The 13232-nt window shown below is 43.0% G+C and overlaps 1 protein-coding gene across 1 annotated transcript; it reads left to right on the forward strand.

Moving 5' to 3' along the window:
* The first annotated feature begins 3208 nt into the window (after nt 1-3208).
* Nucleotides 3209-11967, forward strand: LOC133413138 (kelch-like protein 28). Its single transcript, XM_061697113.1, has 6 exons — nt 3209-3332; nt 4108-4368; nt 4449-5086; nt 5171-5614; nt 7107-7315; nt 9209-11967. Exons 2-6 carry the CDS (start codon nt 4108-4110, stop codon nt 9370-9372), a joined length of 1716 nt encoding a protein of 571 aa, XP_061553097.1. The 5' UTR covers nt 3209-3332; the 3' UTR covers nt 9373-11967.
* The last annotated feature ends 1265 nt before the right edge of the window (nt 11968-13232 follow it).

The following is a 13232-nucleotide window of genomic DNA, read 5'->3' on the forward strand; positions in this document are numbered from 1 at the left end:
GGGTTTTCTCCAGGTACTCCAGTTTCCTCCCGTGTCCCAAAAACATGCGTGCTAGGTTTATTGAAGACTCTAAAATTGCCCGTAGGTGTGAATGTGTGTGTGAATTGTTGTTTGTTTATATGTTCCCTGCGATTGGCTGGTGACCAGTTCCGGGTGTACCCCACCTCTCGTCCGAACTCTGAGCCTATCCATCACCACTGCAAACAGGAAGGGGCTCAGGGCTGATCCCTGATGCAGTCCCACCTCCACCTTAAATTCGTCTGTCAGACCTACAGCACACCTCACCACTGTTCTGCTGCCCTCGTATATGTCCTGTATTATTCTAACATACTTCTCTGCCACTCCAGACTTCCGCATGCAGTACCACAGTTCCTCTCTGGGTACTCTGTCATAGGCTTTCTCTAGATCTACAAAGACACAATGTAGCTCCTTCTGACCTTCTCTGTACTTTTCCATTAACATCCTCAAGGCAAATAATACATATGTGGTACTCTTTCTAGGCATGAAACCATACTGTTGCTCGCAAATACTCACTTCAATCCTGAGTCTAGCCTCCACTACTCTTTCCCATATCTTCATTGTGTGGGTCATCAACTTTATTCCTCTATAGTTTCCACAACTCTGCACATCACCCTTGTTCTTAAAAATGGGCACCAGCCTCTCCTAGATGCTTCCATACCTCCACAGGAATGTCATTCTAAATTCCCCCTTACTAATCATTGCCACTTCCTGGTCCACCACACTTGCCTCTTCTACTCTCCCTTCTCTCTCATTTTCCTCATTCATCAACTCCTCGAAGTATTCTTTCCATCTATCTAGCACACTAGTGGCACCAGTCAAGATATTTCCATCTCTATCCTTAATCAGAGTAACCTGCTGCACATCCTTCCCATCTATAGCTCTCTGCCTGGCCAACCTGTACAGATCCTTTTCTCCTTCTTTATTGTCCGACCTGGTACACATGTCATCATATGCCTCTTGTTTGGCCTTTGCCACCTCTACGTTAGCCCTGTGTCGCATCTCAATGTATTCCTTTCGCCTCTCCTCGGTCCTCTCAGTGTCCCACTTCTTCTTAGCTAACCTCTTTCCTTGTATGATTTCCTGAACTGTGAGGTTCCACCACCGAGTCTCCTTCTCTCCTTTCCTGCCAGAAGATACACCAAGTACTCTCCTGCCTGCCTCTCTGATCACCTTGGCTGTAGTGGTCCAGTCTTCTGGAAGCTCCTCCTGTCCACCGAGAGCCTGTCTCACCTTTTCCCGAAAAGCCGCACAACACTCGTCCTATCCCAGCTTCCACCACATGGTTCTCTGCTCTACCTTTGTCTTCTTAATCTTCCTCCCCACCACCAGAGTCATTTTACACACCACCATCCTATGCTGTCTAGCCACACTCTCCCCTACCACTACCTTACAGTAGGTAACCTCCTTCAGATTACATCGTCTGCACAAAATGTAATCCACCTGCGTGCTTCTCCCTCCTCTCTTGTATGTCAACCTATGTTCCTGCCTCTTCTGGAAAAAAAAGGTTTTCACTACAGCCATTTGCATCCTTTTTGCAAAGTCTACCACCATCTGTCCCTCCAAGTTCTTTCCCTGGATGCTGTACTTACCCATCACTTCTTCATAGCCCCTATTTCCTTCACCAACATGTCCATTATAATCTGCACCAATCACGACTCTCTCTCTGTCTGGGATGCTTAGAACTACTTTGTCTAGCTCCTTCCAGAATTTCTCTTGCACCTCTAGGTCCTACCTGTGGGGCATAGACACTAATCACATTATACATAACACCCTCAATTTCAAGTTTCAGCCTCATCACTCGATCTGATACTCTTTTCACCACCAAGACGTTCTTAGCTAACTCCATCCATCCATCCATTTTCTGAGCCGCTTCTCCTCACTCGGGTCGCGGGCGTGCTCGAGCCTATCCCAGCTATCATCGGGCAGGAGGCGGGGTACACCCTGAACTGGTTGCCAATCGCAGGGCACATACAAACAAAGAGAGTTGTCAGTTTAGAGTTGTCAATTAACCTACCATGCATGTTTTTGGGATGTGGGAGGAAACCGGAGTGCCCGAAGAAAACCCACGCAGGCACGGGCAGAACATGCAAACTCCACACAGGCGGGGCCGGGGAACCCCGGTCCTCAGAACTGTGAGGCAGACGCTCTAACCAGTTGTCCACCGTGCCACTCTTAGCTAACTCTACTTTTAAAATAACCCCGACTCCATTTCTCTTCCCATCTACACCATGGTAAAATAATTCAAACACTGCCCCTAAACTTCTAGCCTTAATGCCTTGCCACCTGGTCTCCTGGACACAATAAATCAACCTTTCTCCTAATCATCATGTCAACCAACTCCCGAGATTTTCCTGTCATAATCCCAACATTCAAAGTCCCCACATTCAATTCTAGGCTCTGTGCTTTCCTCTTCTACTCCTGCCTGCCGAAGAACCCGCTTTCCGCCTCTTCGTCTTCGACCCACAGAAGCTGAATTTCCACCGGCGGCCTGCAGGTTGACGGCGCCGGTGGCGGACATTGTTAACCCAGGCCACGACTGATCCGGTATGGAATTATTTGGATGAACGCTCATATTTGTTTGGGAAAGTTTTAAGCCGGATGCCCTTTCTGACGCAACCCTCTACATTTATCCGTGCTTGGGACTGGCCTACAGTTTGCACTGGCTTGTGCCCCCCATAGGGCTGTATTACTACTACTACTACTACTACTACTACTACTACTACTACTACTACTACTACTACTACTACTACTACTACTACTACTACTACTACTAATTATTATTTATTGTAACTTGTAATCAATTAAGTTCAGGTTGTGAAATATATTATTACTGTATTTTTTATTTATTTTATTAGTAATGTATTTATTTTTTATATTTTTGTATTTTTTTTTTACAATACCTATAATCGTTTTATTCACTTGCTGATATTTGAATAAACAAGTTTTTATTTTGTTTTATAAATATTTGTATAGTTCACTATAATTACTGGTTTTGAACGTCACATGATGAACCTAATAAAGTCCATTACTGTATTCGAAAAGCCTGTTGCAGCCATGAATGACAGTATGTATGCTTTTATTTTGAAAGGAGCTGAAGTGGTTGTGCTGTTAGTTTGAAAGTAGCGGAAGTGGTGTACTGTTTACTCGCTCATTAATTGTAATTGTCGTCTGTAGCTTTGTGGCTAGCTTGTCAGTAGGTAGGTTGTTTTCCCTTGTAGCCGCCCGCCCGGGGTTCCCACTCGTCACTGCTGAACTCCGTCACTGCAAAATCGATCACCATAGCAGCTCACCTGACGGACAAGAAGTTCCAGGTTGGTTTTATTTGTATCGCAAGGCAGCAACTTATCAGTGGACATCTTAGCAAAACGTTACGTTTTGTGTGTCTCTGTCAGCCATGTTACTGTATATCAATCAATGATGCAGCTAGTAACCGTGTTTATTTTTAGCAGCTATTTTCTACGGTGCCGCGGAAGACAGTCACAAAATAGACTTTGTGTTTTTTTTATTGCAATGTAATGTTTTTGACAATTACGTATTTTTACGTAAATGCCACTAGCAGAAATTTGTTAGAGCTGTATTCCGCCGTGTTTGGGTTGACTGTGCTAGTTAGCACTCTAGCTAATGTGAAGCTAAGAGGTAGTTAGCACGCTTTTGAGCATTTCATTAGCATGTAATTATCAATCACCATGTACAGACACTTGTCAGTTAGCTAACTACTCTTTCGTTTGTGACATAATATCACCCACGCGCTGCAGCTTTAGACGTTTTACGAAAAACATGTTTCCTGCCATTAGGGCTGATTAAACAGTCTGCATCTTTATCACTTCATGTTTATGCTTCTCGAAAACCTAACAACTGCATTGAGTGATGGCTGCGTTTCTCCATTAATACTATCGATCTCTGAGAACCAGACAACCTTCCTTGATACCTGGTGTGTATGTAATATAGGTAACAGCATGTTACCTTGTCTTTTCAGGTGTCCAACCCCAGGAAATACAGTTTAGAGTTTGATTTGGTTATTTGTCACAATAGATCAAATAGTACTAATGTCAATATGATGCTAATTAATGTGCTTCTGTTTTTCAGATGGACCAGCAGGACCAGTCCTATATGTTTGCCAGTCTCACACGGCCGCATTCTGAACAGTTGCTGCAAGGCCTTCAGCTCTTGCGGCAGGATCACGAACTATGTGACATTGTGCTCCGGGTGGGGGATGCCAAGATCCATGCCCACAAAGTAGTGCTGGCCAGCATCAGTCCTTACTTCAAGGCCATGTTCACGGGTAACCTGTCAGAAAAAGAGACTGCTGAGGTTGAATTCCAGTGTATTGATGAGACTGCCTTGCAGGTAAGATGGAAACCGATTAATATCAAATTGAGCAATTGACTTCTACCAATTTTATTTTTCTGATTCCCCTCCCCTTGTAGGCCATTGTTGAGTATGCTTACACTGGCACAGTGTTCATCTCCCAGGAAACTGTGGAATCCCTGCTACCGGCTGCCAACCTACTCCAGGTCAAGCTCGTATTGAAGGAGTGCTGCTCCTTCTTGGAGAGCCAGCTGGATGCTGGAAACTGTATCGGCATCTCCCGCTTTGCAGAGACGTATGGCTGTCATGATCTGTGCCTGGCTGCAACAAAGTTTATCTGTGAGAATTTTGAGGAAGTCTGTCAGACTGAGGAGTTTTTGGAACTAACAAGAGCAGAGTTGGATGACATTGTGTCCAATGACTGCCTTAAGGTGGTAACGGAGGAGACTGTATTTTACGCCCTGGAGTCGTGGATTAAATATGATGTCACGGAACGACAGCAGCATTTGGCTCAGCTGCTGCACTGCGTACGCCTTCCACTTCTCAGCGTCAAATTTCTTACTCGTTTATATGAAGCCAACCATCTTATACGAGATGACCACACATGCAAGCATTTGCTCAATGAGGCCCTCAAATATCATTTTATGCCTGAGCATAGACTCTCCTATCAGACTGTGTTGTCTGCAAGACCAAGGTGTGCCCCAAAGGTGCTACTGGCAGTAGGAGGCAAAGCTGGACTGTTTGCCACATTAGAAAGGTAATCACCTAAAGGTAACAGCTAAATTTACCTGTTTCATGCAAGCAGTATTGCTGACACGTGTAATCTGCTTTTCTCTTGCAGCATGGAAATGTATTTCCCTCAGACCGATTCATGGATAGGACTAGCCCCTCTCAGTGTACCCAGATATGAGTTTGGCGTGGCAGTGCTCGACCACAAGGTGTACGTGGTGGGAGGGATCGCCACACATATGAGACAGGGCATTAGTTATAGGAGGCACGAAAGCACAGTGGAGAGCTGGGACCCTGAAAGCAACACCTGGTCTTCAGTAGAACATATGGCTGAGTGCCGCAGCACACTTGGGGTGGTGGTTCTGGCTGGAGAGCTGTATGCACTGGGAGGCTATGATGGCCAATATTACCTCCAGTCAGGGGAAAAGTATGTCCCCAAATTGAAGGAGTGGCAGCCTGTGGCACCAATGACCAAGTCACGCAGCTGTTTTGCAACAGCGGTGCTGGATGGTATGGTGTATGCCATTGGAGGATATGGACCAGCTCATATGAACAGGTACTATTCATTTTGTTTTGAAAGTATGGGGGGACCACGGTAAATGAGCGGTTAGCATAGCTGCGTCACAGTTCTGAGGTTGGTCGTTTGAATCCAGCCTCTCTACACATTTGCCATATACTTTTTTTTTTTTTTTTTTTGTGCAGGTACTCCAACTTCCTCCCATATTTAAAAAAACAAAACATGCATGTCAGGTTCATTTGAAGACTAAAATATCCTTAGTGTGTGAATGGTTGTGTTGAAGAGGCTAGCAATCAGTCCTGGATGTAACTCACCTCTTGCCCAAAGTCAGATGGGATATGCCCCAGCTAATCTGCAATCCTAATGATGATAAGTGCTATAAAAATCGGATATATTGGAAGTATGACTGGGTTTATTTTAGAGACACCCAAACTGTTAACATGTATACAAAGTACTCACCAAAAAAAAAATCAAAACGTTATTTGACTTTTAGATGAAATTTCTGTATGAACCTACTATAAATTGGTTTTATAAGCTATAGTTCATTACTTTTTGCACAGCCGATTGGCCAAATTAATTAGAGGTGTTTGAGGCATGAATTAGTAGGATCTGAGACCATAGATCTCTGCCAAGGCTTGAACATTTGTCTTCCACAATCTAGGTTCTTATTAGCAAAAGGACGTAAAGTGCAATCAGAGCAAATGAGATTTGACTGCATTATTATGATTTCCGCAAATCGTGGCCTCTGCTTTAAAAAGACTGTGCCCCAATTTATTGCTGGGTACACCACTTGGCCACTTGAATAAATGAAATAAACGTCACAGCTCAAATGGTCTCCACTAGGTTTGGCATTTGCTTCTCAGAAAGATGTATTAATTTTATATTTTTCCTCTCCATTTACATTTTTGATGCTCACCAAAATTTCAGGGGAAAATATTTGGCCGAATACATATACATCATAAGAAATTGGGGTTGCTGTATTGATAACAGGAAGTTGCACACAAACAAGCTGTCTTGCTCTGAATAGTTTGGTAGTTATTTGGCAATGAAAGAGCAAGATGTCAAGGGTTGCTGAGAAAATGGCTAGGGGCTTGTTTATGAGTGAAGTCAAAAGTGAAGTGGAGGCTGACGTTGCATTGAGTGCCGTTGCTGTGGCTATCTGGTGAGTACTGTCTGTGTTGCACGTTTCCTTGACTCCCGAAAGCCTTCAGGGGTGTGTTTGGACAGAGACACACTGGGGACTGATGCCCACCCCCTCCTTGTGCACTTTTGTGCTTTTGTGCATTTGCCTCATGCAAAACAATCCCAGATTGCCAATGTCGCAGTAATTCCCTGATGGTTTGATTCAATCCGTTTGTACCGATACCAAATGTATGCTGTATGGGCAAGCTGATATTATGCTTGTTTAATTTGGCTGCGGACTTTGTCGGTACTGGTTAAAAACAAAAGGGCGGACAGAAATGCCAGCTCGTGGTAGATTCCTCCTCCTTAGCTAAACAGATGTTAACGATGGTGCATCTTCTTCACACAGTGTGGAGCGGTACGACCCTAGCAAAGATGCCTGGGAAATGGTAGCCCCCATGGCAGACAAGAGGATCAATTTCGGCGTGGGCGTCATGCTTGGCTTCATATTTGTGGTGGGGGGACACAATGGAGTCTCTCACCTGTCCAGCATTGAGAGGTATGATCCACACCAAAACCAGTGGACTGCCTGTCGACCAATGAATGATCCACGCACCGGTGAGTGAATATCATGCAGCAGTTCCATCCATCCATTTTCTGAGCCGTTTCTCCTCACTGGGGTTGCGGGTACACCACTTGGCCACTTGAATAAATGAAAGCCTGGAGCCTATCCCAGCTGTCATCGGGCAGGAGGCGGGGTACACCCTGAACTGGTTGCCAGCCAATCGCAGGGCACATAGAAACAAACAACCATTCGCACTCACAGTCATGCCTGCGGGCAATTTAGAGTCTCCAATTAATGCATGTTTTTGGGATGTGGGAGGAAACCGGAGTGCCCGGAGAAAACCCACGCAGGCACGGGGAGAACATGCAAACTCCACACAGGCGGGGCCGGGGATTGAACCCGGGTCCTCAGAACTGTGAGGCTGACGCTCTAACCAGTCGGTCACCGTGCCGCCATATCGTGCAGCAGTTGAAAATTATATTTTTTATTCTTCAAAAGTTAAATTGAACCCTAATTTAGCTATTTTTGGACGATTGTGAGGTGCACTCCAGAAAGCAATTCAGACAAACAAATGGAATGCGCATACACTAATTTAGCATGCTGTCCAAAGAGATTTCTTATGAATTTCTCATAAATTGTTGCTAAACTGTTTGTCTTCCATTGGAGGAATGCAGGGGATACATTGGATCTGCTGCTGTGCAGAACCGTGCTCACGCTTTTCTTTGGATAATGTTTACATTTTGTGCATTTGTAAGAGGGCTTGAGATCTCAACATGTGCCACATATGGTATCTCTGACAATATGATGAAGCCATGACATTTAATGTTGTAAACTGATTGTACTGGTGAACAACGTTTTTGGTACATTGCATCCATTATCTTAAAGTACAAGTAATTCCCAACAAGGTTGTTGGGGCACAATAGTGTGCCATCAAAGCTCATCACGAGTGCCGCAGGAAAGGCAGGAGGCGGGGTACACCCCGAACTGGTTGCCAGCCAATAGCAGGGCACATACAAACAAACAAACAACCATTCGCACTTACATTTACACCTATGGGCAATTTAGAGTCTCCAATTCATGCATGTTTTTGGGATGTGTATATATATCTCAATTTTCTTTACTGCTTATCCCAGCTATCTTCGGGCGGAAGGCGGGGTACACCCTGAACTGGTCGCCAGCCAATCACAGCCCACATAGAAACAAACAACCAAACAATTTAGAGTCTTCAATTAACCTACCATGCATGTTTTTGGGATGTGGGAGGAAACCGCAGTGCCCAGAGAAAACCCACCCAGGCACGGAGAGAACATGCAAACTCCTCATAGGCGGGGCCGGGATTTTAACCCCGCTCCTCAGAACTGTGTACCTATGTCAGTGACATATGGTGATAAGCAGAATTAAATGATCTTCCATTAGATGGCAGAATGTAAAATATACATTTACATTCCCCTGTTGGCATTCATACAACAGAATAAGTAATTTTGTTCGTGTGAGTCTACCATCTTTGTTCAAATAAACAGGCTCAGATTTCACACAATGTAGGTCAATTGAGAAAAGATCATTATTTCAGTATTCATACTTTTTGGTACACTTCTGTGTGATGTGAAATTTTCTAACGTAAAATGTCTTGCTAAAGATTTCCTTGGTTGTTCACCCACTTTGGTGGGTGGGCAGGCACTCCTGATATCCAACTATTCATATACAGGCAAATAAAAGGACATTTTATTCCCTGATATGTCCGTTTTTAATTCTAGAAATACAATTTCAAACTGGGATATAGTAACATCACCAGCAATTTCAAAGCTGCAAGATGAGTTAGTTGTTAGCTTGCAGACTTCAAGGCATTAGCCAATGAAACTACTAAATTGTCCCTATTGTTTTCTACAATAAGATGATAACTAAATGTAGATTTTTAAGTAAACATTTTTTTCAATTGTGTCTTGCAGGTGTGGGATCTGCCATAGTGGACAATTGCCTCTATGTCGTGGGAGGTCACTCAGGATCATCTTACCTGAACACTGTCCAACGCTATGATCCCATCTCAGACAGCTGGTTGGACTCCAGCGGCATGATTTATTGCCGCTGTAACTTTGGTCTGACTTCCCTTTGACCCATGGCCCAGCCAGCTAGCACCTAATGAGTCAACTTGAACAGAAAGATGTTTAGTTTTTCCTCCACCTGTTGAATCCTTTTCCATCCCCACATCCTTTTCATCCTCCAGGTGCAAAGGGTTGCCAAACACCAGCATGAGTAGCAGTGGACAAGAAGCCTGCTGGTTGGATGGATGGATGTAATAGGCTAGCTAGCTAGCTAGCTGGCAGGTCAGGGGGGTGCTGGGGGATGTGGCTCCAGAGAAGATGAAGAGCTTCCCTCTTGTGCCGACAAGGCAATGTCTGCTGTTACGGCTGTGAGGAGAATTCTGCTCTGTCTACTGGTCCAAAATGAAGACGAGGAGCCATTTCCCAGAGGATTATGGGGAAAAAATGTCAGATTTTATTTCAAAATTCAGTTAATTTTGCAGACATTTTTCCCTTCTTCGTTGTTTATCTGTTAAATCTTTGTTTTGTTTTTTGTCCCCCCCGCCCTCCAATTCCTCCAGCTACAACAAGCACCGTGTGTTCCAGTGCTGTTAGAACACAAGTTTGTGTAGTCGTATGAATGTTTGTTGTCCATGTGTGTGTGTGTCCGCGTGTAAGGGGTATCTGCATGTCGGATAGGATTTTGTTTTAGTGTCTGCATGCAGAACAGATGCTCATGCTTGCTGACACGAGGTTCTGCATCACAATATGTGCTTCACAAAAATAGAGTATTTATTTTTTTCTCAACAAGGGCTGCGTTTCTCTCACTTGTAAATAGTCTAAATTAAATATATAGATATGAATATAATAGTGCATTGCCTGTAAACATTTTATCATACTGGGTCACTTGTGTGTATGTGTATGAAGAGGTGTCGCGTGTTTACTTCATTCCGTTCTCGCCCCTCTTGCATCTTTAAAGGCACGTTGTGCTCTTGTGTCTCTTCCTTTTGTTGAACCTGACCCTATGTGCACCCTTTGGTCTGTCTGCAATGCCAACTGGTGCTATATTTAGGATTGAATGCGGGTCTGTGTTGCCTCGCACAACTTGGTCAACCTCTGTCTGGTCCTTGAACGTCTTAAGTGTACATCTGTTAAAGCATATGCACCCACCCACCCATACAAAAAGCACTGAAAAAGAAGCGCATCTTCTCCAAGAACAGGCAGTGTGCTTCCTTCTTCTGAAGACACTGACGCAGACTCATCGTCCCAGCCGCAGGTTAAAAAGCATTCCCCATTCAAGCAAGCCTTTGGTCATGAATCCTACAAAGTGGCAAAGCGTCTTCCCTGCCCCAATCTACAGCCGTCATTCCTCATGTGCCACAAATTCAAAATGTTTCTTCTTCATTGTGGCATTACATCCTTTCATGCTGTCAAAACAGCTGTGTAAAGGTGTCTTCACTGACACGCAGGCCCAGCAGAATCATGGAAATATTTATGTTTGAGTCTAGTCGCCATACTTTGTGCACTTTGTTTGCAAGCTCTGAGTTGCATTTACCAAACAAACCCTTTGATACATATTGCAAGATGTCCACATATGCATTTACATCATGCAATAAGACTTCTGTTAATGAGTTGTGCGTCTCTTTAAAAAGCCAAGGCAATCTTGTTATTGCTGTAACAGAGCATGTGTTGATTTAACACTTGTGGCCGCTAATGTCTGATCAAACACCACTTAATGATGTAAGCCTCCTTTTGATGTGCATGCTTGTTCATTCCAGCCACATTTTCTTTTTATGTACAGGTACATTCAAACACTGTTGCAGGTATACAAGATTAGCCACTTTATTTTTGGGGCTAGCCGCTACACTTAACGAGCAAGGATCTTCTGCATTACCCTTGATATGCTAAATTAACCATTCTACTGAATTATTACAAGAGGCTTTAAATTAGGTTCACCTTGCAAATTGAGATGGGTTGTAACATTTTATATATTTCTCTTCACACGTAATGACGTGACACTTTTTTCAAATGTATTTTAGAAAGATGTGAAATTGTGAATGAAGATTGTATTTATGATGTATATTTTTTATTTCATGTCCTGTAACCTTGTCTGTTTAACAACACCCTTCCAGAATGGGCAGCACAAATCACGCAGGCGTAATTATCTGCTGCCGCCATTCATTCATTTCTCGTACTGCTTATCCTCACTAGTGTCGTGGGTGTGCTGGAGCCAATACAATGTTTTTTTTGTTATTATTTTTAAGTGTACACAAACTGCTTTTGGAGGGAAGCTCACAGTATATCTGCAAACGTGAATCTGCAAAAAGAAAAAGGATGTTAAACCTGAGTTTGTACACTTGTGGCCTAACTAATGTCATTGCCACCACTCTCACCAAAGTGCTTGTTCAAAGAAATCCAGTAGACGACCACTCGTACGTTTGTGTTGGAAAGAAAAACCTTTTGAAACTGATGTCAATGTTAGCCAAATGACCACTCTGCTTCTTTTTTCATGTTCCATTGTGCGGCTGGAGGGGATGATGATGTTGAACTATCCTGTGGATTAATACTGGAAATACAAGCAAACCCTAGCAACAGTAGCCTTCCACTTTTGATCGAAATCCATTTTACATACATTGTAGTCAGTCTGTGAGGTGCAGTTGTACCCAGTTTTAAAATAAATGCCTGCCTTAAAAGGTACAGTCTGCTTTTCTTATACATGTCAATACAATGCAAAGTGTCAAATACTGTGCAGCACATTTTTTAAAATTAACTTCACATTTGTCAAACAAACTCAAATACTTGAAAAGGGCCACAGAAGTCTGTTCTAACACTGCATATTTGTACAAGGACGATTTGCTTAAAAAAGAAAAAGTGGGTCATTGTAAGAAATGCTTGACAAAACATTTTCTAAAATATCAAAACTAAATTAGAAGTTAATCTTTATAAAAATTTGCTGTTATGCATCCATAAATCAAAAATCTGTATTTACTAAAAATACTAAAAAAGCAGTAGCTTTCCATTTAATAGCATCTTAAAGATATTGTCAGAATGTAAGTGGTTGGAAGCTGTTTATAATGCACATTTAGTAGTACTGTCATTTGTTCATATTACTGTATATTACTAACCCTAACTATGATTGACCATGACAAGTAAACATTTTGTTTTGGTCCTGTTAGGTCAAGCAGAATGGAGGATCTGTATCCCTTTTATGCTGGAACAGTTTTACTGTCACAGTGGAGTTTTTAAGCTGCTGCTGTGGTTTCTTCATATTATAATTGATATTTATTGAGAATCAGAGTCGATCAGAACAACGTTTCTAGAGGGGAGCGAGAACAGAAGACAAAAGACAAAGCACTAATTGTAAACAAGATGAGAAAAGTAAATCATTACATATATCTAATGTTTCATTGTTCTAGAGTGTTGTATGAGGCAGTAGTGCTACACCCTGTGAAGGAAGGACAAGGACTGGAGAAGAAGCATGCAGGACAAGGGTCGTGAACCCAGCTGTACAACTGAAGTGTGGTGGGAGTGACAATGTAAATTATAAAAGTATATAGGATGAGAGTGTGGGTGAGGGGATACCCAAGCAATTAGGATATTCATGAGTTATTTGTCGCAATAAGTGAGTGGCCCCACACCCAGCGAAAAAGTCCCAAACAAACAGTTTTTACTAGCTTCTGATTTGAAAAGTAGTTATCCATCAATGTGTATATGTAATAATATGAGGCAATCATACATTCAAATGGGTTCACAGCCATAACGGCCCTCCAAGAGAAACCATAACTACGATGTGGCCCGCGACAAAAATGAGTTTGATACCCCTGCTCTAAGCGAACTCCCTAAGTCTAATTGTCAATAAACAACAGTTCTACATTCTGTGTAGAGTAACAGCTTGGGCCAGAAGAATTTGTCCACAGCTGAGTGAATGGGGTCACTTTAAGGAATCTCACAG

Source organism: Phycodurus eques, chromosome 14, assembly GCF_024500275.1.
Source record: "Phycodurus eques isolate BA_2022a chromosome 14, UOR_Pequ_1.1, whole genome shotgun sequence".
NCBI lineage: Eukaryota > Metazoa > Chordata > Actinopteri > Syngnathiformes > Syngnathidae > Phycodurus > Phycodurus eques.

Bases quoted from the DNA above. Each gene is read 5' to 3' on its own strand.
- LOC133413138 (XM_061697113.1), top strand. From the start codon at position 4,108: ATGGACCAGCAGGACCAGTCCTATATGTTTGCCAGTCTCACACGGCCG. The intron at 4,369-4,448 runs GTAAGATGGAAA...CTCCCCTTGTAG, and splicing joins TTGATGAGACTGCCTTGCAG to GCCATTGTTGAGTATGCTTA. The intron at 5,087-5,170 runs GTAATCACCTAA...TTTCTCTTGCAG, and splicing joins CTGTTTGCCACATTAGAAAG to CATGGAAATGTATTTCCCTC.